Genomic DNA, 25,780 nt, shown 5'->3' with positions numbered 1-25,780 from the left:
TTACTTAACTTCACTGTGCCTCAGTTTTTCCATGTGTAAAATGCGGATAATAATAGTAACAAATTAGTGATGTAAAACACCAGCTTAAAATGGTAATTCATTAATCTTGCTGTTGACTGGGATGTAAATGCCTAAACACAAATTTGTTCATTAATGTCCAATTTTGGTCTTAAGTGGAGTGAGACTAAAGACATGTGTGAAGCAGTCTGGGGGCACGCTTTAGATTTTTATGATTCATACCTTGATTGCTAAATTGTCTTGCCCTTGCCTATCTTATAGCATTCTCCTTCTTTTTAAAGTAGCATGTCCTTTAATTTATTAGAAGTATTCAATATAGAGTACACAGAAGTAGTGGAGGTTTTTTTTTTTTTATTAGATAGTAACTATATGATCATAGTAACAAGTGAAATAGACATAATTATAAGATAACTTTATAAACATTCAACTCTGAGGTTAAGAGGGAGGGGGAAAAAAAGGACAAGGGAGACATGAGATTATGTTAGGAGGAAGACAAAAGCCCTATTTCATGAGAGGCATTGTGATAATAAAGTGAAGTACTCATTATATTTATCATTAAGAAAGAAGCGTTTCGGCCTCTCCGGTGGCACAGCGGGTTGAGCACAGTACTGTGAAACTGTCCACAACCTCTGCAGTGCTGGTTCGATTCCTGGCTGGCCAGGGAGATACCCACATGGCGCGGCAGACCTCTCCTGTCTTGTCTGCTGTTCCCATCATCAGTGCTTTCGGTCTGTCTGCCTAGTCTGCTCTCCATTCTGTCTCTGGTGAATCCTTTCACCCTCCTGCGCCTCTGGCCTGTACCCCAGCTCTTATATAAATAAATAAATCTTAAAAAAATGGGAAGAAAGAAGTGTTTCTTTGGTATAATTTTTAACCTGTTATGGAAGTTTCGTAGCTACTTATTTTGATCACTATTCAGGAAAAAAATACTCTGACCAACTATCCACTCATTGTCACCCATTTGTAGCAGAACATAGCTAGGCAGAATAAAAATAAGGTCAGGGAATACCTAAATTTTTATCTTAAATTTGGTTTAATTCTCAGACTTTTGCCCCAATAATAAAATGGTTGGAAAATCTGTGTATTTGCACAGCAACACAACGGATACCTTTTGTAATGGACCAGTGTTAGTACCTAATGTAGTGTAGAATTAAAAAATTTTTTTTGTACCAATATTTATTGAGCTCTAATTTATGTATAACAACTTGCAGTCATGAGTGTATAATGTAATGAATTTTGACAATGCCTATACCTGTGTGATCATCACCCAGATCAAGATATTGAGCAATTTTTCACTCTAGAAAGTGCTCTCCATTACTGTATAATTCTAAAAACCTATTCATAAAATGGGTAGGACTAGTTTAAGTGAGCAATTTAATGTTTGTATTCAATGTCTTTAGGTAGCTGGGCAATAGTGGACTTAGTCTTTTTCTGCTGTTTTCTCTATCATAAAAGTGAATTTTGTTGAACAGTAGTCTGTAATATGGGTTTTGAACTTTGTAGATGAAGAACCCTATATATAAAGAATAATCCATGATCTCATTAAGAAAAAAATTATTGGCATAGAAATTTTTAGGGATGAGAATGAAATAATTAAGTGTCATTAAAATATTGCAGGTATGTATTAAATAAAAATCTTTTAATTTTTTTGGAGATAATTTAGATTTATATACAGTTGTTAAAAAAAATAAATACATGAAGATCTCTTGCGCTCTTTACTCATTTTATCCCAAAGGTATAACTGTACATGTGCATATTTAAGATCACAGGTTTTGTAAAATTATATGTATTTGTACATGTATATATTAATCTATACAGCTATATAAATACATATACCAAGTATAAATTTTAAAATGTTTTCCATTCTAATGAAACATTTATTTTAGCTCTCCACATTTTCAGACATCAGTGTCTTTAATATTTACTAAAACTACATTTAAAGTTATTGACTGCCATTGTTTGTTTGGCATAGGCCACTTTAAAAATCTGTAAATGTTGCTCTTGCTGAAAATTTTATCAACATCACAAGAAATCATTCATGAAACATTAGGAGAGTTGCCACTATTTTAACATTATTTGTGATTCTTACTGACATTCCAAGGCTTTTATTGGATTATTTTCTAAATGTTCTTCAGAGATCTTTTTCAGGAGCAACCCCTAGTAATCATGAGATCGCATTCCAGAAATAACTATAAAGCTGTGTTTACAGCTGTATTTTACTCCCTTTTGAAGTAAAAGCATCCCAGACCAGTGTTTTTTGAAAAAGCATCCAAGGCTAGTGTTGCCGACATCCTTCCAGACTTTGGCATTTTTGCAAAATGATGAAACTTTCACTGTTGTGCCCTTTTCATTGACTGTGACTGGATAGATGTTCCCAGACAGGACAACATACCGGGATTTTTCCACATTGGGTTTTTAAAAAAAATTTTTTTGGGTGTTTACCTCAAAAACAAGTATTTAATGTAAACAATTTCTGGTTTTTTTTGAAGGATATTTTTAGAGAATACTTTTTCTTGTATTCGGGCATATAGAATAAGAGAAGTATAGCCACTGCAGACAATGTGTGATAGAGCTGATAATACCATTGTAATGTTCTTTTATGTGAAAAATCTGTTTGTCATCTTTATTCAATTCATTGTATTTGTTTTCTCCTGCTTTTCTAAAAGAGCTTTTTACATGTTTAAATGTTTAATCTTCATCTTGTTTTAATTGTTCGATAGTGTTGGTTGGACTGAGCTTTTAGTGCTGTGTACATGTCTTACTTGTATATATCTTTTTAGTACAGAGCACTTGCTATGTCCTTGCTGTCTTTGAATTTGGGTATTAATGTTCAGGCACTGCTCATTATAGTACCCCACCTGGAATCAAATTATTACATTGAAATTAGCTTTTAAAGTAGCACCACTCATATGGTTGCATTCTAGAAACTAATTCCACTTATTAAAGACTCCCGTCTTTTCCTTTGTAATGTTCCCTGAAAAAGAAAGCTTTGCAGGCATCATCTGAATGATTTAGAGTGATACATAATAGTGCAGACAAACTGGACGCACAGTTGAAAGCCGCGTTTGTCATTACTAGCAGATTTCATCTGCTAGAACTGGCCTTTTTCTTGTTTGCCTGGGGTGAGCGAAGATTTAGTGGAGATGTTGCGGCTGCTTAGCTGTGAAGGAAGCTAAGCTTTCTCACTATAAGTGTAGGAGATTCCATGCAGATTGGTACTAGTCTTTAATCATCTAATTTTACCTCTGAGGCAACTGGAATGAATTTTAGATGGAGGAGGAATTGTGGTTTGATTTTTTACTTCTCTTCCTATATTTACTACCCCTCTCCCAATCTCTCTTCTGCTCTTTCCTTTGTATTATTAAAGGAGATTGAATTAGGAAATGTGACTAGTTGATTTTACAGATTGGTTCCTTCATTAAGAAGGAAATCTCTTTGCCGTTTTAGATTTTTTTAGTTTTATGATCATGCCTAACCTGGAGAAATTTAGGGACCAAGACTGGAAGATTTGGCACATTTGTTGTTTTTCCCTTTTATTTTTTTGTGCTTCAGTTTCTTCACACTTTTGGACAAAAAAAGTGTCTTTGTTGATGAACATTGTGAGGTGACATGGCTTCTATTTGCATATTTATATTAAAATATTTTGGAGGGGGAACCTGGTATGTGTATTGTTTATGTGGATGGTGAGAGATACGAGAGGTATATGGATGTCACGAGAATATTATAATTGTTTCTAGAGTTCTCAGATATTAAGAATATTATTAATTTCCCAAAACTGTTTAGCTGGAAGCTTAATTTATCCTTCATTAAAAGATTAATATCCTTCAAAATTGAAAAATTTATTTCAGAAGAAAACACAACTAAAACAAAATAATGGTTTATCCCAAATTTCAAAAGATTTGAGAGTAATAATACTTAATATTGGTGAGGGTATATTGAAAAAAGTACTTTTAGATACTTTTGATGAGAGTGTTAGTTGGTAGAATTTACCTGGAAAGTTATTTGGCAGTATCTGGGAGTTACATGCAACTATTAATGTATTTATTTTTACTCAGTTACTGATATTTAAATTTCCTTACTATCTGGTGATGCCTATATTAAGCAGAGTCCTAAAGAATGATCCACCTGTTAATATAGTGTCTCTTTTGGGAAAGAGATGTAATGATTCCCCTTCCACCCCATGGCAATTCTGTCATCTCATGGCAATTACTAGCCATTAGATCATGGGTCCCAGTACAGTGGAAAACAGTTATAGTCATGGGGAAAACTTCCTGAGGGAGGTTTCATTAACTGTAAAATTTAGTGAGGAAAGAAGATACTTGCCTTATTCCATGTGTAGGGGCAGCTCTGGCAGACTCAATTATTGGGAGGGGAGCTTTTGAGGAATTGAGGCTATAAAAAAGTCAACTTGCCCAACATTAAGTTTTCTAGGTTTATGAAAGAAACCCGTAGGAATTAGTCCACGTGAGAGAGAATTGGGAAAGAAAGCAGCAATGAGAAGAAATTAACAAAGTATTGATTGCCACCATGCTGTGCCCGGACTGCTGTGTTGTGCCAGGTTCTGTGTTGTGAATAAAGGATGGCAGGATGAATGGAGTTAGCTCAGACCTGAGGTATCAGATAATTCCTCTGCAGTTTACCCAGCCGTTTGACCTCAGTCAAGCTGCTCACCTATCAAGTGGGATGAGACTAGACTGTATGTCCTTGTCTAAGACCTCTCAATTTAATAATATGTTGGGCAGGTGGTGGGAACATTTTCTCATCAAATTATTCATCAGTTATAGCTAATTGTGTGATGTTTCTTGGTTGTAGAAATGTTAATGTGATTTTTTAAAAAGTACATTTCAGAAGCAAAGCAGTATGGTAATACCCATCTCAGGCATGTTGGGAAGATTAATAAGATAATGTATGTTAAGTGCCCATCCAAGTTAGTATTCAGTAAATTGTAGCTATTATTAACAGATGAAAAGACATGAAAAATAATTTGATTGGGAACATCTGAAGAAAGACTTTAAACAAGGTCATAATGTCACCGGGATCTGAAATAGAACTAGAGTGAAGGAAAAGAAGATGAGATAAAAGTTCAAAAAATGTTACAGAGATAAATGTATATATGAGGAGAAATTTTTATTCCTTTAGAGACACAAGTTTTTGTTGATTCAGTGATGACTTTGAGGTTTATCTTCCAGTGTGAATAGAGGGAATGTGGTAATTGTGTGGAATAAATAACACTTCTCTCTTATATTTTGGTCATATTATAGTGTTTCTGAACTTGGTGCCACACAAGCTGTTAATCATAGAAAGTAAAACATCTACTAACTCACATATAAACAAACGAATATACAAACAATATTGTGTTTTTGTTTTGTGGGGGAGGGTGGCTGGTTAAAGACTTATTAATTTATTAGTTCAGTTATTTGGCCAGGAGATTCTTTACCTACATTTATCTTTATGTTTTGATTAGAGTGATACTGAATTTTTAGCTCTTCTTTCTTTTTTTTTTCTTTTTTTTTTTTTTTTTGCCCCAGGTCCAGCAAGACTATGAACCTCTGTTCCAAATGCTTTGCTGGTAAGTTCAGATAAACATTTTTTAAATTTAATTTTTCTTCTTTTGGTTGTTTTTAAGACTATCTATATTTGACCTTCCTTTGGATTTATGGCATGGGGTTTTGTTTTCTTGTGTGTGTGAAAACAGTTTCTCCTTGCCAAGGTGCTTCATGTACTTGTTTCAGACCTCTGAAACATGGCCTTGGTAACTGCGCCAAGCTTTCTTTCCTTGGGTTAACAGTTGTAGGTACGTAGAATTGCGGTACTAGATTAATGTTCATCTCTGATCTTGACTTAAATGATTAATAGTGAATGATGCTTTTATCAATGAGAATTCAAGATGAATATTTTTATATTGGAGTCAGGAAGCAAATCATGCTGAATTAGTCCTTTTCCATTTCCCCCATTGAAATCATCTTGGATAAGTCAGTTAATCTCTTTGGACCTTAAGTCATCATTTGTAATAAGACATGATTAGCTTCATGTTTGTCAAGAACCCTTTCAACCTTCCAACACTGATTGTTGACTCCTTTAATTATGACTCCTTCATAAAGTTGAAATCATTTCTTTAAAGGAGCTTTATAGCTAGTGATAATATGTAACATAACTAAGTCATTAATAATCAGAACATGTCTACTTTATTTTGTCAAAGAGCTGCACACTAAAGTAGGGAGAATAGAGAAATATAAATATATATATATATATATATATCACCTGAGTTGATATATTTCTCAGTATATACTGCTGCAGTTGGAAAGAGGGTCCAGCATGAATTGAATTCTGCTTGGATTTTTTCCCAGGTGAAGCATTTCAAAGATAAGATGAGGGAGTAGGGAGGAGCTGCAACCTTTGCTCAGTAGAGTCAGGGGAAGTAAAGGGTTGGTCAGTGGACTTGATTAGGCTAGTTGTGCCTGTTACCTGACAGTTATCCAAGGTAGGATTACATTCTCCTATAGAGACTGAGAATTGAGTCCCAATCCTTTCTGATATTACATTTTCTTTTCTTAAAAAACACTTTTTTTTTTTTTAAATTGAAGAACAATAGTTTGTAACATTGTACATGATTTAGAGGTATAGGATCACACCCTTCTGAGGATTACAGTGTCAAGGAATGGCTTTCCTGTCCTTGAGAAAGACTCCTGAATTGGAGATACATATACATCTCAAAGAGAGGGAGGATTCACATTTGTAAACTCTTTTTAGTCAATGTTCTAAGAGATATGATCAGGGTCCTATTATTCAAATGTTGACCAGAAGAAACCCTAAAGTCTTGATAACTGTTTTTTTTAGGTGGGCACTTAGAAAGGTGCTAGGATCATCCTAGAAATAGGGCCTTGTGTTTGAAAATTTTTAAGCTTTTTAATGTTCTGGAAGGGGCAGTTGAAGTGATTTATTTTGATTCTGTATAGATTAAGGCTATGTATTGTTAAGGCTAAGATTGAGACCTAATGGAAAGCAATAGAATTTCATGACATGGTATTTATAGTTATGATATGGTGAATAAACTTTTATTGGTGGAAACACTACTTTCTAAATGCTCTGTTTCAAAATATGGGTGTTGTGCTTTATTAGCAGAGAAAATCGCTTTAATGGGTTATGATCATCATTTAAAACTTTGATCAGACTAGAAAATAGTGTATCACTAAATATTGTTTTGTGAAACTTTGAGTTACATATATATATAAATGAATATAAGTGTGTAATGGATTGTGATGTAACTACATATTATGGTGAGGTATGATTTAAAATGGTTAAAAACTTCTGAATTGCAAAAATTCATTGGAAAGCACTGAGTTATTTTATTTGTGAAAATAGGTCATATTTACTTTCTGTCTTGTGACCTTTGTTCTGAGCTTGTGACTAACTTACATTACACTGCATTTCTTTAGGCTTACTGTAAAAATATGTGTAAAAGCATGAACTAAACCAGATTGCATATTGCTGTGTTCAGATATATATGAAGAGCAAAGCATAGCAGTAAAATTGTAGTCTTTGTCTCATAAAAAAAGTCAACATGAAATTTCATGTGGTATTATTTTTCTGCGTCTGAGTGCAGACGCAGTTTATGAATTGGTGAGTTTTAGATACTGTTTTTTTTTATTTGGGGACATTTAATCCCTAGTTCAGTGATCTCATGTACCATCACATTGAAGTACAACTGTGCTTAAAGCAGTGCTTTTACAGAATGGTTTTGCTAGATAAAAGTTTGAGTGACAGAAACAACAAATAGTATACTAATGGGGTGAGGGTGTGTGCGGAGACTTTTTTTTTGTATTTCACTGTTTTATTTATTTATTTATTTAAATTAATTACAACCCCCTTATTTTGACCCCAATCCTTCCTTCCCCCGCCCCCCACCCCCCATAGAGTGTCTCTGGTTCATAGTTGTTTGTTGATTTTGATATTTTTTTTTCTTATAGTTATTTTTCCTGGTCTCTTATTTAAGTTTTCTAGATTCCTGCTATGAGTGAGACCATCCGGTATTTTTCTTTTTCTTTCTGGAGACATTTTAGCAAAAAGAAAACAACTTAATCAGGAATGGGCAGGAGAATTAAGGCACTTCTCCAAAGAAAATATAAAAGAATGTACTGAAGTGATTCCTTAAGTAACCTGGCATTATCTCTTCCACCCTTAGAAATGCTTGCTTTGGGGTATCTGAGGAGTGTGGGGACAATTTTCTCTGCTGTGCCCCTGATTTCCTTCTGAGTCCTTATATGCAATTTTTTTTAAATTTATTTTTATTTATTTATTTTTTTTTATAGAGGCATATTTTATTTGTTTGTTTGTTTTGTTTATACAAGCACTGGGTACAGTCAAGCGCAGGAGGGTGAGAGAATTCACCAGAGCCAGAGCAGGGAGCAGAGCAGGCAGAAGGACCGAAGTACACTGCTGAGGGGAGCAGCGGGCGGCAGGAGAGGTCTGCGCGCCATGTGGGACCCTCCTTAGGTGGCCGGGGAGCAGCCAGGGGATCGAACCCGCGACGCAGAGGCCGCGGGCAGCTTCGCAACCCAGCGCTCAACCGCTACGCCACCGGGGAGGGCCCTTATATGCAATTTTTAACAGCCATATCTCAGCTAATTTTAGCTAATAGCCTTCAAGGCAGTTAGTTGTGTTGAAGGCAGTCTACGCCTTTTCTATTATGCTCCTCAAAATCCTTCATGTACATTGCCTAACTCTAAAGCTAATGCACATTTTTAGTTATTTTTTGCAGCTGCACCCCACTTCCAAGCATTAAAGCCTGTATTGGTCAGGTTTACCCAGAAACATAGATACATGTTAAGAGAGGTCTTGAAAAAGAGGTAATTTACATGATTGTAAGGCTCACCTGACAGATCTATAGGGCAAGTGATTAGGAAGTGCAGGATGCAACTCTGGGGCAGGACTGAATCACTATCTATGGGCAGAATTTCTTTTTCAGGGAAGAAAGTGGACTGTGAAGGGTTGCTATATTCTAGAGACTATTTTATACTTTAACATTATGTTTACTGACGTTATCTTGATTTACAACACTGTGTATACTTTAGGCATTTAGGTTCACACCTCCACAAAAGATGTTATGACACTGTGCCCACCACCAAAATACCAATAATCCTCCATCATAGTGCATTGAACCCCCTCTTTGTTCCTAGAGCTTCCTCACCACACCCCCGCCTTTGCAACCTCCAGTCCTCCCAAGTCTTAGTTGTGTAATCAGATTTTAAGTGTTTGTTCTGGTCTACATGTGAATAAAATCATCCAATAATTGTCTTTCTCCTCCTGACTTTACTTAGCATAATCACCTTCACTTATATCCATGTTGTCACAAATAGCAAGATTTCATTTTTCCTTTATAGCTAATATTCCATTGTGTTTGTATACGTACCTTCTTAACCCAGTCATGTGTTTTTGGGCACTTGGGTTATGTCCATAACTTGACTGTTGTAAGTAGTGCTGCACTGAACATAGGCTTGCATATATCCCTTCCTATTAGTGGTTTTTTGTGTTTTTAGGTGGATACCTAGGATACAGATTGCTACATCACTAAGTAGATCTATTTTTTAGATCTACTTAGTCTAAAGTCTTCTTTAGAGATATGTCTCTTTAGTTCTTGTGTTGATTTTATTTACTTATTTTTGTTTGTTTTGACCCCTCCCCATTCTTCTCCCCTGCTGTGTGCCTGTGATGTATGGTCAGCTTGCAAGTTTTGTTTTCATTGTGTCAATTTTTTTTATTGTGTTTTTTGTTTTCTTTTTGTTGAGTTTTATTTCTTTGTAGATTTTGGGTATTAATCCCTTCTTAGATGTATGATACGGAAAAATATTCTATTTAGTAGGGTGTCTTGTTTTTATGAGTTTTTTTTGCTGTAACTTTTTGATTTGATGTAGTCCCATTTGTTTATTTTTGGTTTTCTTTCCCTTGCTGTTGTAGTCAAGTTTTCCTTGACTACAAAAGATATCTTTGAAGCCAGTGTTGGAAAGTGTTTTCCCTATGTATTTTGGTTTCTGGTCTTAAATCCAAATTTAGTAGCCAATTTGAATTAATTTTAGTGTATGGTGTGAAATAGCGGTCTAATGTCATTCTTTTGCATGTAGACTGCCCAAGTTTCCCAACATCATTTGTTCAATGAACTTTCCAGTCTCCATTTTATGTTTTTGGTACCGTTGTCATAATTAACAGTTGTAAGTGTGGTTCATTTCTGGGCTCTCAGTTCTATTCCATTGATCTTTGTGTCTATTCTAATTTTAATTCTAATACAAATATTGATTTCAGTTGCTTTGTTTAATTCAAAGAGTGGTAGCATAATACATCTATTCTTTTTCTCAGAATTGCTTTGGCTATTCAGTGTCTTTTGTGGTGCCATACAAATTTCAGTTCAGTCTTCTTGAATTTATTGACACTTGTTTAGTGAGGCAATCTGTAATCTATCCTTGAGGAAGTTTCATATATGCTTAAGAAAATGTATACTCAGCTGTTTGGGATGGAATCTTTTAAGCCTGCCTGGTTCAGTTCCTCATTTAGGGTTGTTATTTCTTTTTGGGTTTCTGTCTGGTTGATCACTTCATTGATGAAAGTGGGGTGTTGAAGTCCCCTACCACTATTGTGTTGTTGTAGATGCTTTTTAAAGTTTTGGTTATAGTTGTTTTCCTTATTTTGATGCTCCTTCATTTGTTGTGCTTATATTGATATATTTTCGCCTTCTTGATGACTGATCCCATAATCATATGAAGTCCATTCCTGTGACTGGTTACACTTTTAAGCTAGAAATCTATTTTATGTGATACAAGTCCTTGTCTTTTTTTTTCTTTCCTTTTTTTCCCCTTTTGTATGTGCCATTTGCTTGTAGGATTGTTTGCCAACCTTTTTCTTAGAGTTTATGTTTATCTTTGGGACTCAGATGGGTCTCCTGGAGACAGCAGTAAGTTTTTTTTTAACTGATTACGTTAGCTGATCTAAGTAAGTTAAGTTAGCCTTTTGATCAGGAAGTTCATTGAGATCATTGACATTTAAGAGAAATTATTGATACATAAGTATTGCCATTTTGCTGTTTTGTTTTCTGGATGTTTTTGTAATGTGTCTCTGTTCTATTCTCTTTGTATTTTGAAAGTTACTTTTTATATAGTGCTTGGCTTCCATTTTTGTATTTGTCTAGGTATTTTTGTTCTGAGGTTAATCAGACATCTTCCATTGATAAATTGAGATGTATGAGACATTAAGCTGGTTTCTGGATGCACTTAGGAGATATTTTCTTGATTTTGCTTGGGCCATCATGTTTTCCTACTATTTTATGCTTTGTAAGAGAGTAAATGAACATGAAGATAATTAAGGGATGGGCAATTCTATGAGTAGTACTGATGACAGATGCTTGTCAAAAGACAAATTTAACATGTTTAGTGTGAAAGAACCAATTGCTTCTGTGGACTTTTAGACATCCATATTTAACTTCTAATAATTTTCAGTCACTAAAATGTCTTTTTTTAAATTTTTTTTTTATAGAGGCATATTTTATTTGTTTGTTTGTTTTGTTTATACAAGCACTGGGTACAGTCAAGCGCAGGAGGGTGAGAGAATTCACCAGAGCCAGAGCAGGGAGCAGAGCAGGCAGAAGGACCGAAGTACACTGCTGAGGGGAGCAGCGGGCGGCAGGAGAGGTCTGCGCGCCATGTGGGACCCTCCTTCGGTGGTCGGGGAGCAGCCGGGGATCGAACCGGCGCTGCAGAGGCAGAGGCCGCGGGCAGCTTCGCAACCCAGCGCTCAACCGTTGCGCCACCAGGGAGGCCCAAAATGTCTATTTTTTTATAGCCCATGACAAAAGTAATTCATTGAGAAATCGAACTAAGCAATTAAAAAAAAATGTACAGGGCCTCCCCAGTGGCGCAGCGGTTGAGCGCTGGGTTGCGAAGCTGCCTGCAGCCTCTGCAGCCGGTTCGATCCCCGGCTGCTCCCCGGCCACCGGAGGAGGGTCCCACCTGGTGAGCAGACCTCTCCTGCCGCCCGCTGCTCCCCTCAGCAGTGTCCTTCGGTCCTTCTGCCTGCTCTGCTCCCCGCTCTGGCTCTGGTGAATTCTCTCACCCTCCCATGCTTCTGACTGTACCCAGTGCATGTATAAACCAAACAAACAAACAAATAATAAATAAATAAGACATGCCTCTAGAAAATGAAAAACAAAACAAAACAAAACAAAACAAAAAAAATGTACACAGGATTAGGCCATATTATTTCATTTAAGCCTAACTTTTTTTTTTTTTTTTTTACTTTTTATTTATTTATTTATACAAGCACTGGGTACAGTCAGAAGAGTGGGAGGGTGAGAGAATTCACCAGAGCCAGAGCGGGGAACAGAACAGACAGACTGATGAAATACACAGCTGAGGGGAGCAGCAGGCAGGGCAGAAGTCTGTCACGTGGGACCCTCGCCAGCACCCAGGGATCAAACCAGCGCTGCAGAGGCTGTGGGCAACTTCGCAGCCCTGTGCTCAACCGCTGCGCCACCAGGGGAGGCCCTAAGCCTAACTTTTAAGAAATTTGCTATTTCATGACACATAACATTGAATAAAGGATAATCATTCACTGTATGATGGATAATCATTACAATTGATGAAACTTTGTAATGAAACTTTTTTTCTTTTACACAATAGTTCCTTTAGAAGGGAATTTTATGTTACTCTGTTGATTTACTGAAAGAGCTAAGACTAGAAGAACCAAAGGGGTCTCTTGTCAGTTGAAGATTAGTTAAAAATGTAGCTAAGCATCTTAACTTACAAGGTAATGTAGAAGTTATTTAAGTTTCTGAAAATTATTTTCAGTGTAACTTTTCAAATATATGTATTTCTTAGGGAGAATGTAACTCAGCTTTCGTATGTTTCACGGCTAGTTGTATCTTGTGCCTCATTATTGGTGAAGAATATTGCAGTAAATAAAGAATGATACCTGGTATATTATGTGATATAGGAAGCTATTCTAATAATTTTCTAGAAGTAACTGTGTACTTAGTTTTGTCGGAGTCTGTGCAGGTACCTAATCAAATGAATAATTTTAGATTCAGGGTTCTGATATTTAACTTTGGAGAAAATATTGTTACAATTAATATTTCTGTTGCTAGCCATCTTCACCTAGGTAAAAAGTATTCAGTATAGTAATTTTTATTTTCACTTAAATTATTTTCTGATATTGTCATAGTTACTGTTTTAAATCAGAATGAACTTTGGTGAGGCTTTAAGAGAGAAAACAAAGCAGGATTTCCTTTTATCCATTACTGCATACTTTGTATCCAGTCTGAAAATTATTTAGGTTGTTTATTGCTTTATCTATTAATTTAGTTACCCTTTTTTTTTAAAGATTTATTTATTTATTTATACAAGCACTGGGTACAGTCAGAAGCGCGGTGGGTGAGAAAATTCACCAGAGCCAGAGTGGGAAGTAGAACAGGCAGACTGATGGAAGTACACTGCTGAGGGAAACGGTGGGCGCGGCAGGAGAGGTCTGCTTTGCTATGTGGGATTCTCGCCGGCCGGCGGGGATCAAACTCGCGCTGCAGAGGCTGCAGACAGCCTCTGCAGTGCGGCGCTCGACTGCCTGCGCCACCAGGAAGGCCCAATTCTTACATTTTAAAAGGGAAATAAAATCTTAGTTTTCTGTCCCCTTTCTACCTCAGTCCTTTCACCATCTTTCTTATCCATGTATTTATACTTAAAAAAAGTATGATTCTGTTTTAAAATACATAAGAGGTATGTAAAACTAGTCACTCTACAACTTGCATTTTTTTAAAGAATGTTTTTAGAAACCTATCATTTGACACATAGGAGTTTCACTTTACTCATAATGTTCTGTTATAGTTCATGTCCTGATTCACTTGGAACAATCTCAGTTTATGCTTTTGTGCCAGTGGAATTAAATTAACATCCCTTTTACTCCTCGGAGTATCCCAGTTTGGTTGATAAGTTATTGGTACTGTCATTAAACTATTCCCCAATTTATCTAGTCTCTATAGATGGTCATATAAATTGTTTTCAACTACTGTTTTTATAACACAATTGCAACTCGTGTTTTCTCTATTTTTTTCAATAATTGCTTGAATATATTAAGACTCTTTCTCTTTTAGAAGTGCTGTTTTTCATGCTGTAGCTCCCTTGGTCTCAAACGAAAGCAAGGTTTGGGCAGCAGGTCCTTAACTGTCCAGCAGTGCTGAACTTTTGGCAGCACCTTCTGACCTCTCAGTCTATAGCAGTTTACAATCTTACTAATAAGCACTCTTAAATTGTGTGGTTAATTATTATGCTGGTCAAGATAAATGAATAGCAGTGTTTTGAAGATGATAATATGGAAATTATGTAAAAAGTAATTGTTGGGTGTCTAATGGGAAACAAAATACTAAGTGTTGTAAATAGCAGAAAAGGAGCTTCTTTCAGATCTTAAATAGATTGTGACCATGTGTCAGTATTTAAGACAGAATGGAAGAAATTTAATAACCGGTGAATCTTTTAAGATAGTTTAGCTCTGTCATTTGGCTTTATTTCTTCCCTCATATTGATATAAAGTGCTGGTCTGCATAATGCAGTGGTACATAGGATAACTCATTGAAGTATAGACTGAGAATATTAGTATTTATTGTTTGTTTGTTTTTATAGTGTACATAATCTTACTGGTATTAGTTTCCTAAAGTTGCTGTAACAAATTACTATAAACTTAATGGTGTAAAACAATAAGAAATATATTCTCTTACAGTTTTGAAGACCAGAGAATGAGATGAAGGTGTCAGTAAGCAGGGTTTATTTTTTCTGGAGGCTCTGAGAAACTCCATTCCATGCTTCTCTTAGTTTCCTGGTGGGTGCCAGTAATTTGTAGCATGTCATATTACTTGTCTTTATCTTCATCTTCATGTGTCATTCTCTCCTCTATGCTTGTCTTTTTTTCTCCTCTCTTTTCTAAGGACGAGTCACTGGATTTACCAAGAGTTGTAGATATTTATCTCAAATAGTTTGTTAACCTTTGCAAAGGTCTTTTTTTCCAAAGGAGACTATATTCATATGTTCCCAGTGGATTTCTTTTTTTTTTGGCGGGTGGGGTGGGTGGGCGATGGTGGGAAGTATGAGGAGGGCTATACCATTCAACCCACTGCAGGAGTCCAACTATTTTTTAAACAGACATGTAAGTGTCAAATTTGTGCTGATGGTGCACCTTTATTTAAGAAACTTGGAGACCTACTTTGAGACCTGCTTGGGTTAGATGTAGCTGGACATTTTCTTATAATAAGTTTACTTTCAAGACATGTTAGTTGCTAATAATTCCTAGGTTTCACTTTGTCAGTAGACTAATGCAAACTATATCAGAATGTACAGACTTAGGTTTATGAACTTTCTTTTAAAATTTGCAGAAGTATGGATAGCCATCGGATTCAGGAAAGCATTGTGTGACTTTTTTGTGCTTCATTGGTCTTGACTCTACCAAACTACAGCTACTTAGAGCAATTTTTTGGTCTGGCTGTTCCTTTGTGCTTTCATTGGAGGGTAATGATGAAGTTGCTTTTTGACATGTTTCTTGGTTATAACCCCCTACACTTAATTGTTTGTCCATAGTAGGGATGGTGAGTAAAAATAAAGCATTATTTTCAGGCCATTAATATATAACTAAAATATAATCTTTAGTAATGCAAAATTTTATATCATTTAAAAGCCTCACCCCTTAGCTGGTAGCTGTGTAAAATAGAACTGATAGTATGTTAACAATCTTAACTATTACTAAAAGTTTGTTTTAAATTTCTTAGTTTACTGTTACACTAAATATTGTATAGAAAGAAGGAAAAACTACCTTACCCTAAGACCTTTGAGTTGAAGAAAAATAGCAAGGGTACATAATCTTTAAAGGACTGCTAAAAATGGATAAAATAGAAATGGAACAAAAATTACTTTTCATGAAATAAGGTGGAGGAAGGGCAAGGACAATTACATCTATGATTTTTTTTAAGTCAATAAAATCTTAAAATGAATTAAGTACAAATAATAACTAAGATATCTGCAACCTTTTTATAAAGCTATTTTGTATATTATCTCATTTGATTCTCACAACCTTGATAATTATTTTATCTTTATATTACAGATAAGAAACTGATTTTAAAGTTAAATTTAAATAAGTTTTGTTTTTTTAATTTTTTTCCACTTTTTTTTTATTAAATAAGTTTCAAAGCAAAGAACTGAGACTAGTTTTTAGGTGTTTAGACTCCAGTCTTACTCTCCTACTGTTCACTGAAAGGTAGTGAACAAAGGTAGTGAATTTACTTCCAAAACCCATAAAGGTGTAGCAGAAGCATCATTTTACATTTCTGTTTCAGTTGGGTTATGTACTATTTCTGTTCTCTCTTAGTTCAGTTACAGTTTGTTGTTAGATCTCCTGGGAAAATCAGAGAAACAGTGCTGAAAACTTCACAGAGCAGCTAATTTGGGAAAAGGTGTGCATGTGTGTATGGGGGGGGAGTGTTTTTGTCTAACACATTTTCTATTTTTATGGTGAGATCTTTATTTCTTAACATCTTTCTTGTACTCGTTCAGCTAACTTTTAGCTCATTAACCTTGCTCTCTGCACCATATTGAAGCACCATTTCTAATTTAGTCTCCTGTGTTTAGCTTCTCAGAAGATTTTTTAAAAAATGCTTGAAAGTGTGATTTAATTGCAGAGTTGTTTGCACATTGTCAGTGTGAAGGCAGAGATGAGTTTCATATTTAGTGCATCCTGCAGGTTTCATTTGTTAAGCCTTGTTGGTATTCCCTTTCTCTCATACATGTGTGCATAATAGTGTTGAAAAGAAGAACTTTGTTCTATCCACATTTAGCAATTTGGTTGAGTTATGGAAAAACCTGTCCTCTGCCTTGTGTATTTGCTCATTTGGAAACTTTGTATAGTTTATGGAGACACCAGTGATTTGTTCCCCCCCTCCCCTCCCTGTGGATTTTGTTCCATATTACAATTTAATTCCACCTCCCTATCCCATACTCCTGTGCTGTTAATTTGTACATTTTGATGCAGTTTGTTTCATCCTGTGTTTTTGTAATCCAAACTGAATGTAACGAGCTATGTGCTTCAGGGACCTGGCTTTGCCTTGCCAATTAGAACAAAGTGGTTACCGAGAAAGAGTATGTTTTAAATAAAACATGGCACCTCTGAGTGGGACTGACACTCATTTGGGAATAAAAGAGATGGTTTTAACTCTTTGACTCACATAGAAGAGCCATTACTAAAGATCAGCATTTTTTTTTTTGGGGGGGGCAGAGAAGGAGAAGAAGGGTATAGATTTACCTCATAAAATAAGATTTTGTAAATTTCCTCATGGATAATAAATACATTTAAAAGTTTGCCTTTTCAGATCCACTTTTTTCTATGTGATTGAGACATATACTAACAACTAACAAAATTTTCTAAATTCCCGAGTGTTTAACCAATGACTGCTCCAGTATCTGAATTTTAACTGTTCCCATGTATGAATTAAGAACATTTAAAAACCATAGTTATAGTAATCTCTGTATTTTAAAAATATATATAAAGTCAGATTTTTCAGTGTATGAGTCACACCCCCTAAGAAAAATGATAACTGCAATTTATGAGGAAGAATGTAAGATATTTGCCATAGTGTATATAGATTATTTTCAAATAGAATTTTGAGCCATTGATGACTTAAGACTATTTGGAATTTAAGCTTTTTAAACTGACATTTAAAATGACTGTTTTTGAATAGAGCTTCATAGACTAACAGTTTAGTAATTCACTCATAGGGATCCCCTCACAAATTGACTCCAGTATTTGTATCTACCCTAAAAATATATCACATAAACTCTAGAATTCAACATCGGCATAAGGAAAGTATGAAATTCCTTGCATTTTCTGTTTTTTATTGGACTTGTTTTGAAGGGAAAAATAGGACTCTTACTAAAGCTTTGAAATAAAGATACAAAGGGAAACTAGACATTTACAGAGCTGCTTAAGGATTTAGACATTTTAACATTTATTAACCTGTACAAGCAAGAGAAAAAAAGGAGTACATTTCTGTAAATCAATTTAAAAACATATAGATAGGTATACCCTATTGAAAAATATTGTTTCTGGAAAAATGAGCTCTATATTAGAAGAAGCTAGTTTAATTGGACTAAATTAAACCAAACCCACACATTTCTAACATTGTCCAGCGAAAGTCTTTTAAGCCCTACTTGATGGTTTGAAGAGATAGTCATTATAACAGTAGTATAATGTCTCATACCTCAGTTTTGAAGATCAGTGGCCATATTGATAGTGTTTTAAGTTCCAACAGTTTTCTGAGTAAAGGTAGTTAAGGCTTAAGTCTGTTCTAACCTGGGTCTGAACTAACAGGCCAGATCAACTGACTTGAAAATATTCAGCATCTTCAGAAATCACTCGATTTGCTAGTTTTACATAAAATGGTGTTTTCATTGATTCGTGTCATTTAAGGTCCAGAGACTGTTAATCTTATACTTGGATTACAAAATAATGGCAGAAAGAGGCTCTCTCAAAAATTCTTTAAATATTCAAATCTTGCACTTTAATGGCAATTGAAAGCTAGATTGGTCATTTCTTCTATGTCCATTGAGTTGCTTAGTGTGCCTCATAATTGTTTTGTTATAATTTTTAGGGAGTCTAGAAGTGTTGTATACCATTAGTTGTGAGAAATTAAGAAATGCTAATTATAGAATATTTGATTGAAAGGATTCTTAAAACTTTTCTTTTCCAAAACACTGGTGCTTATTCCAAATGTCTACTAAATTACTGAGTTTTAAAGTAAATTGAGGGCTGAGAGTACAGTTTTAAGAGGACCTCTGCGGCGTTACAAAGTCATTTGATTTTTCATCTTTTATGTGTAACTTTTAACCTTTTTCCTTTCTTCTTCCAATGTAGCTATGTTAGTAATCTTGAAGATGGGGCTAAGAAAGAAATCTATTAACAAAGTAGAAACAACACTTTTGTTTGTGGGTAATTCTAAGGGATTGTTTTATGTTTGCTTTCTGTTAATCCATTTACTGATTATTTTGCAGCACTAAAGTTTATTCATTGTTTTAAGTAGAGTTGGTATAGTTGTTAAAGTTGTGTCTCTGTGTGTGCATGCGTATGTATCCTTTATGGTATTGATTACGTTTTTAAATCTTAAAAATTTTATTAAACATGAGACTTGATTAATATGAGTTTTTATCTCATATAGCAATTAAGGAATCTCAGAATGTCCAAAAGTGTTTCTACATCATTAGTGTCTTAAAGAAATCTCGCTAATTTTGACTTTATTATAGCAACCCCTCCCCCTCCCCCAACTTAAGATAACGTTTCATGTCCTAAAATACATAATCTCTGGAAATAGATCTTTGTAATGGTGTTCTTTTATATGGTTTTATAAGACCACAAGTACTACAGTTTTATACCATCACAAACTAGACAAAAATCTCCTTTCTCAAAATTCTTTAAAGTTCCTGTGGAAGGAGGAGCTTAAAAAGAGAAGGTGGGGGGAACCCAACATAAAACTTTGTATCATTCCCTCAACTCCCAAGTTGTTTTCATTGACATAGTCTTATTTTAGTTAACAGTAATAATCACTTATTCTGGGACATGCCAAATGGTATATAATCTTTATAAAACAAAATATCCTGCTTAAAGCACTTTTAATATAGCTGTCATGTAAAACATCTGACATTGCTTTAAGTATGCTTTTTTCTTTTGGTGTGTTAATCTCTGAGTCTTTAGAAAGGACAGATCTTGGTTAAGTGCTTGTTGGACACCTGGACACTTGAGGACTCACCTGGTTATCAGTCCTCATTAAAATTCTGAGAGTGACTCTGGTTGAACAGTAAGTCAAGCTTCTGAGAACTAACTACACCCTAATATCAGAGTGGTAATTTTTTATATCTCAAAGGACTGGTGTGCTTTGTTTAGTGGCTCAGTTGAAAAGCTACCTGGGACCTATCTGTTAAGTTTTATATGGGAAAGAAGAGCTGGGAGAGCTTCAGAGAGAGAGAGAATGGAGGGGAACATAAGGCACAGAACAAGCTTGGTTTGCTTGGTTTTCTTGTTTTTGTTTTTGTTTTTTAAACTGCAACCAAGGGAACCTTTTCAAAGTACACTGTAAAGGTCAGGTTTCATGTATTTCCTAGTTGAGCTCTATGTGACTGAATGGAGGCTATTTCGATTCTAAGTTATTTACTATGACTTAGTATTTTGTGAACACCTAACATTGTTAGCACTTTTGTATTTTGTGTGGCCCCACCCTTAACGCAGAAAACAAAGACCCAGTCTGCATTTACAGAGCTCTTCCTTACAGCCCATTGCTGCACAACACAAAGGAGCACCAACCTGAAAGAAAAAGTAATTATTTGGATTTTTCAAAAACAAAGGGTAGGGTTCCCACCCTTCCCCCCACTTTGTGTAAAATAAGCTTTCGCCATAGTTTAAAATTGAGATTTATTCCCTTTTTATTCTTTTGTGTCTCCTCATGGTTGAGGAAATAAATACTAGTTTTTCTTAACTATTATATCTTAGGTTCATGCTGCTTTAATATTTCACATAATTGTCAGGAAATTGGTTTTTTACTGCTTGGAAACTAGTTTTGAAAGTTTATTCACAACATGCAGGAATCTTGAGGACTTTATACTAAGTGAAATAAGCCAGTCACAAAGGGACAAATAACTCTTACTCCACTTATATGTGGGACCTTGCGTGGTCAGATTAATAGAGACTAAGAGTAGAATGGGGTTGCCAGGAGCTGGAGGGGAGGATGGGAAGTTCTGCAGATGGATGTGGTGATAGTTGAACATCTGTGTGAATGTACATGATGCCATTGAACTGATGCTTAAAAATGGTTGTGATGGTAAATTTTGTGGTGTTTTACCAGTAACAGAAGTTATTAATTTTGGATTAAGTGTAATTTTGTTGTCCAAATTTGCCAAGAATCAGTTTTGTTTAAATTTCTTTTACAAATCCATTATTAACAGGGGGTAAGTGTGAGTATTCCTTCTTATTTTTATGCAACCAGTTAATAGTCTTCAGTGGAAGGGGGAAAAAGTTAAAACTATTTACAGAAATAGATTTAAAAAATCAGAACTGAAAACAATTTTAATGTTTTTTCCTCCTTTTATTATCTATGTAAATGCTGTTGTGGTAAGTTTTGTATGAATAATTATCAAAGAACATGTAATGGTGTTGACATTAGGGAAGCTATTTAACCTGGAATATCTGTTTACCTTAACTGTCAAATGTCAATTACTGTACCCCTCTCTCACTAGGAATCAAGTGAAACGATGTCCATGAAATCCTTTTAAAAGTATTTATTTTGTTAAAATAGTACATGCCCATCCCTCCTTAGGTCTTGTAGTTTTCCCCAGAAGCAGCTACCGTCAGTTCTTTCTGTTATTTCTGTTACACTCTCTATATTTATGATTACTTTATATATTGCCATTTTTTAGTTATCAGTCTTAGACATTCAAATTTTTTGTTATAATGTATAAAACATTTGTTTTCCTTTGCCATCCTCTCCTGCCTCCATTTTCCCCAAATATATTTACAGTACAGATTTTGGTTAAACAGTTGTTCAGTATTTACAATTTCATATAAACCTTATGACCTATGCTGCATTTTAGTATTTTGAAACAGTATTGAAACAGTACAAAAGATTCTTAAAAGCGTACTCAGAAGTGCTAAGGGATAGTGCCTGAGATAGAGGACAGGTCAGTGTCAGTGGGTTCTCACCTGCACACACAATTGCAAGACCGCTCAGCTTCAGGGTCCAACAAAAACAGCATTATTTAACAAACAGGAGATTGGAGGAAAGGAAAGAATTTATAAGCTCACAGGTAGCCAGCTGTCTCACCCCAGATAATATCTGCAGGGTCCAGAAGTTTCAAACAAAGGCTGCTCGTGGAAGATGAGGTGACACTGCAACAGCCCATAGTAGCAGTCTGAAGTCTGGACTGGACCCCGAAATAGACAGACTCAACAGCACTTGGACGTGGTTTTGGAGAAGAGAGGCTGTGGTGAGCTCTTTGAGACACTGGGCCAAGGTCCTTGCAGATAGTGTCAGAGGCAGGGCTGGAGCAGATGCAGCGACCAAGTCTCTGCAGTGTCTGTGGAGGTCTGGAGGCCTGGAAGTTAGCTGAATCCCCCAGAGGTCATCTATTCAATGCTTTTCTCTTTGGAGTCTGGCTGCTAACTGCTCCTTCTTTGGAGGCTGTTTGCTCAATCCTTCTTTCTACAGAGACCAGGAGCAGAAACCTTTCTTTGGAGGCTGAGAACAGGATCCTTCTTTGAAGGTGGTCCATGAATGCTTCTTCAAAGGCCAGCTGCTGACTCCCATTTCTCTCTTTGGGGGCTGCTGTGGACTGACTTCTCTTAGGAGGCTGTAAGCAGAATCCTCCTCCTTTCTTCTGAGGTCAGGAGCAGAATGAATCTAGCTGGCTGTCACTCTGCCTTATATTCTCTTCAGGATTCCGCACAGAGAAGGTTGATTGGACCTGTTAGCACCAGTCGGCTCATTTCAGTCTGATTAATGAAATGAACTAGACCATGGTTGGTTCATTTAGCTTGCACCTGATCGGTCCATTAAGGATCCTAAAGCTGGATATACAAGGGGGAAAAGTCCAGCCCCACCCACACTCAGGTGGGGGCAGATTTGTGGGCCTCTGGGCTCTGGGGAGCCATGCCTAGAGCTGGTCTTGCTTGGGCTGGGAGGTAGCGGGAAGTAGGGTAGCAGCCTCTGGGTACTGGGGGGATCTAGTTACATATGGACAGTCTCATAGAAGGCAGAGTATGTGTATACTAACATATAGTGGGGAATAAAACAAGACAATTCTTAAGACATTTGGTAACTAGCAGCTCATATCCATTTCTTTACCTGCACAGTGTATGAAGGAAACCTGAAGCCTCTGGAATGCTTTTCTAAATTTTTAAACATTAATGGATCTAATCAAATATCACATGAAAAAAATTGTAGTCTCTTTTCCATTCCTGCAAAGACCAAGTAGGGTCTGCATTTCTTACTCTTGCCTGACTGTGTAACAAGACCTGACCAACCTCTTCCTTACACCCCTTAACAGTGGTATCAGAGAAGGCCTGAACTGAGACTTGCATCCCCAGTAGGTGGCAATGATCCCATCTCCCCCTTGTTATTCCATCCTTCTCAGACAATGGAGTTGTTCTTTATGTTTGAAATGTGTGGTTCTTACCCTACTCTTCAGTTTAGAAATAAAACTTCTTTAAAGGCTAGGTAAGCATGCATTGTCTGGGACCAGTCACCTCTGCTGTGTGTCTATATGTAGGAATGCTGAGTACTTTTGTTTTGTAGGCTGAAGTGAATCAGTCACTAACAGTGTGGTCAGAATGATAATTTAAGGATTCCTTGAAATACAACCTTAAACCAGACTGCAATGCCTGTGGACAGAGGAGCTTGTGTTTTTCTTCTATGCAGAGACAGTGATATTCCATGCATCTGTGATCCAGAATTACAAACAGCGGGTTTTACAAATAGCAACTGTGGTGGACAACCAAAATTCTGCAATATGCTAGATGCAGCCATGATTGGGTGTTCTTTTACAAGTATTTTAGGGGAAAACCGAGTATTCTAAGGTTTTATCTTGAGAGAAAGTTTAACTGTCAGCAGGCACATACTAAGTTCCAGGCATTGTGCTAAGATGTTTTGTAAACATATTTTACTTAATTCTCAACATAGATCATAAGATTGGTCCCCATTATTTTTGAATAAACTAGGTTTAGAGAGATTAAGCAATTTATCTAAAGTCTTATAGTCAGTAAATGACTGAAATTAGGTTTGTCACATTCCTACATGGGTTTATTTTGTTTATTCACCTTAGAAAATTACAAGTCACTTTTTTTCTAGAACTCTTAGATATAAGTTGTCAAATTGATAGTCAATCACTTCTAAAGATTTCATTATTTTCTAAAAATAGGAACATTTTCCTACGTAAAATACAATGATCAAAGTCAAAAAATAGACATTGATACATTGCTGTTATCTAATCCTTAAACCACATTCTAGTTTGCCACTCGACCTAATAATGTCTTTTATGGCATATATCCTCGTAATGCATCTTTCCTTCAGGAATTGTTCATTAGTCTTTTCTTGATTTTTGTGAGGTACACACTTTTGTAACATGCAAGCAATTATTTTGCAGAATTTCTCTTCCTGTTCTTCATAATTTAAGTTACGTACATTTGAAGGATATCATGTAAGTGAAGCTCCTCTTCTTGAAACCTGTCACGTGTTATACAATTTCAGTTTGATCCATTACTAGTGGTGACCACTTTGATTACTCTTTTGAGGTGTGCTGTCTGCTGGGATTCATTACTATAGAGTTTTCTCACTTTTGTAATATTTTGTGGGGAAGTGCTTTACAACTGTAAATATTCCATTTCCATGGCACTATTTATTATTCATTAAGTTTGTTTAGGTATGGACTCATGTTTTCCTATTTTATTCAGTGGGTTATAATCTGTTACTACCTTTTTATATTTTGATGCCCCAATTTCCCATATTTGGCCCCAATTTCCCATATTTGAGAAATCTTTCAGACTGATTGCTTTTTTGACACGTCCCTTGACAAAAATACTCTTGAACATTTTCTTGTACTAGAAGATTCTGTGGGCTCATCTTGTGTTTTCCGTGTTCCAGTCCTAGTCCATCATTTCTCTAGGAATCTTTATTGGGACATTGTTTTCCCACATGCTATCAATGAGTACATATTTATTTCTGTGTATCTTTAAGTATATTGAAAATCAATGAATTTATATTAACTCTTAGTTCCACTCATATACCACTGTCTAATTTTCACTTTCTTACTTTGTAATGCTCTTCTTTTATGCTGAGAAACTGGCTTCCATTGTCCTTAATACAATTGGCTAAGTGATCATAATCCCTGTAAACAATCTCTCATCTCTATCACTACCTTGTCCCCTACATGTATGCCCTGATTTTCCTTTTTGGGTCTGAACCTCATTCCAAACACTTTTCCACTTACCCCCTCCATCCTTTCTCAACTTGGACTCCCAAGTGAATTTACTTAATGAATGTATTATACTATCTCAGTTCTCTTATTTTGGCATTTTTGCTGCTATATATAAACTGCCACATTAAGTGTTCTCTGAAACAGTTGTCCTACTGGTAGGAGAGCACTAGTTAGAATATCTTCAGTGGGAGGAATTGAACATAAGAGCAGAAAATAAATAGCATTTCCTGGGATCAACCTGGGTCAATAATTTGTATTCTTCAGATTATCACAAAAGTAGAATTGTTCTTTTGACAAGAAATTGGGGGTTAATGGGCTGTTCTAGAAGTCTCACTACAGGTTTAAAAATAAAAAAAGCAAGTTTTACTTTTATGTGGAAGATGTAGAGTGAGGTAGTTACCTAAGTAGGAGAGAGGGGTTTGAATGGATGGAGAAAAAAAAGAATATGACCTCAGATGACTAATTGAATTATGTCTAACCATTGGAAAAACTTGATATATTCAACAAGCCAAACAGAATAGAAACTTGGGTTGGGCAAAAATAGGTGCAGAGACCCCTGCTTAGAAAGACGAAGAAGACAGTCTGAGAGAAAATCAATCAGCAGGACGCATGAAACTGATCTATGATGTTATGTGATCTGTGCTGTTACATGGTAAAAACAAGCAGGAAGAATGACTTCAGGTACTGAGAAGATTTCAAATCTTTTTAACAGTGAGAATTGGGACAGTGATGGAGCAGGT

At 35.8% G+C, this 25,780-nt stretch overlaps 1 protein-coding gene across 2 annotated transcripts in view; it reads left to right on the top strand.

Moving 5' to 3' along the window:
- Positions 1-25,780, top strand: part of ZFAND3 (zinc finger AN1-type containing 3) — a gene marked incomplete at both ends in the record, with an annotated part of 297,840 nt that overhangs the window by 87,805 nt on the left and 184,255 nt on the right. For both annotated transcript variants that reach the window (XM_084256965.1, XM_084256964.1), the window contains one exon: positions 5,547-5,587. In XM_084256965.1, the coding sequence (XP_084113091.1) occupies positions 5,547-5,587 (41 nt within the window). The remainder of the gene's footprint in view (positions 1-5,546; positions 5,588-25,780) is intronic.

Source organism: Talpa europaea (genome assembly GCF_964194135.1).
Source record: "Talpa europaea genome assembly, chromosome: 2".
NCBI classification, from domain to species: domain Eukaryota; kingdom Metazoa; phylum Chordata; class Mammalia; order Eulipotyphla; family Talpidae; genus Talpa; species Talpa europaea.
This window is presented reverse-complemented; position numbering and strand designations above follow the sequence as displayed.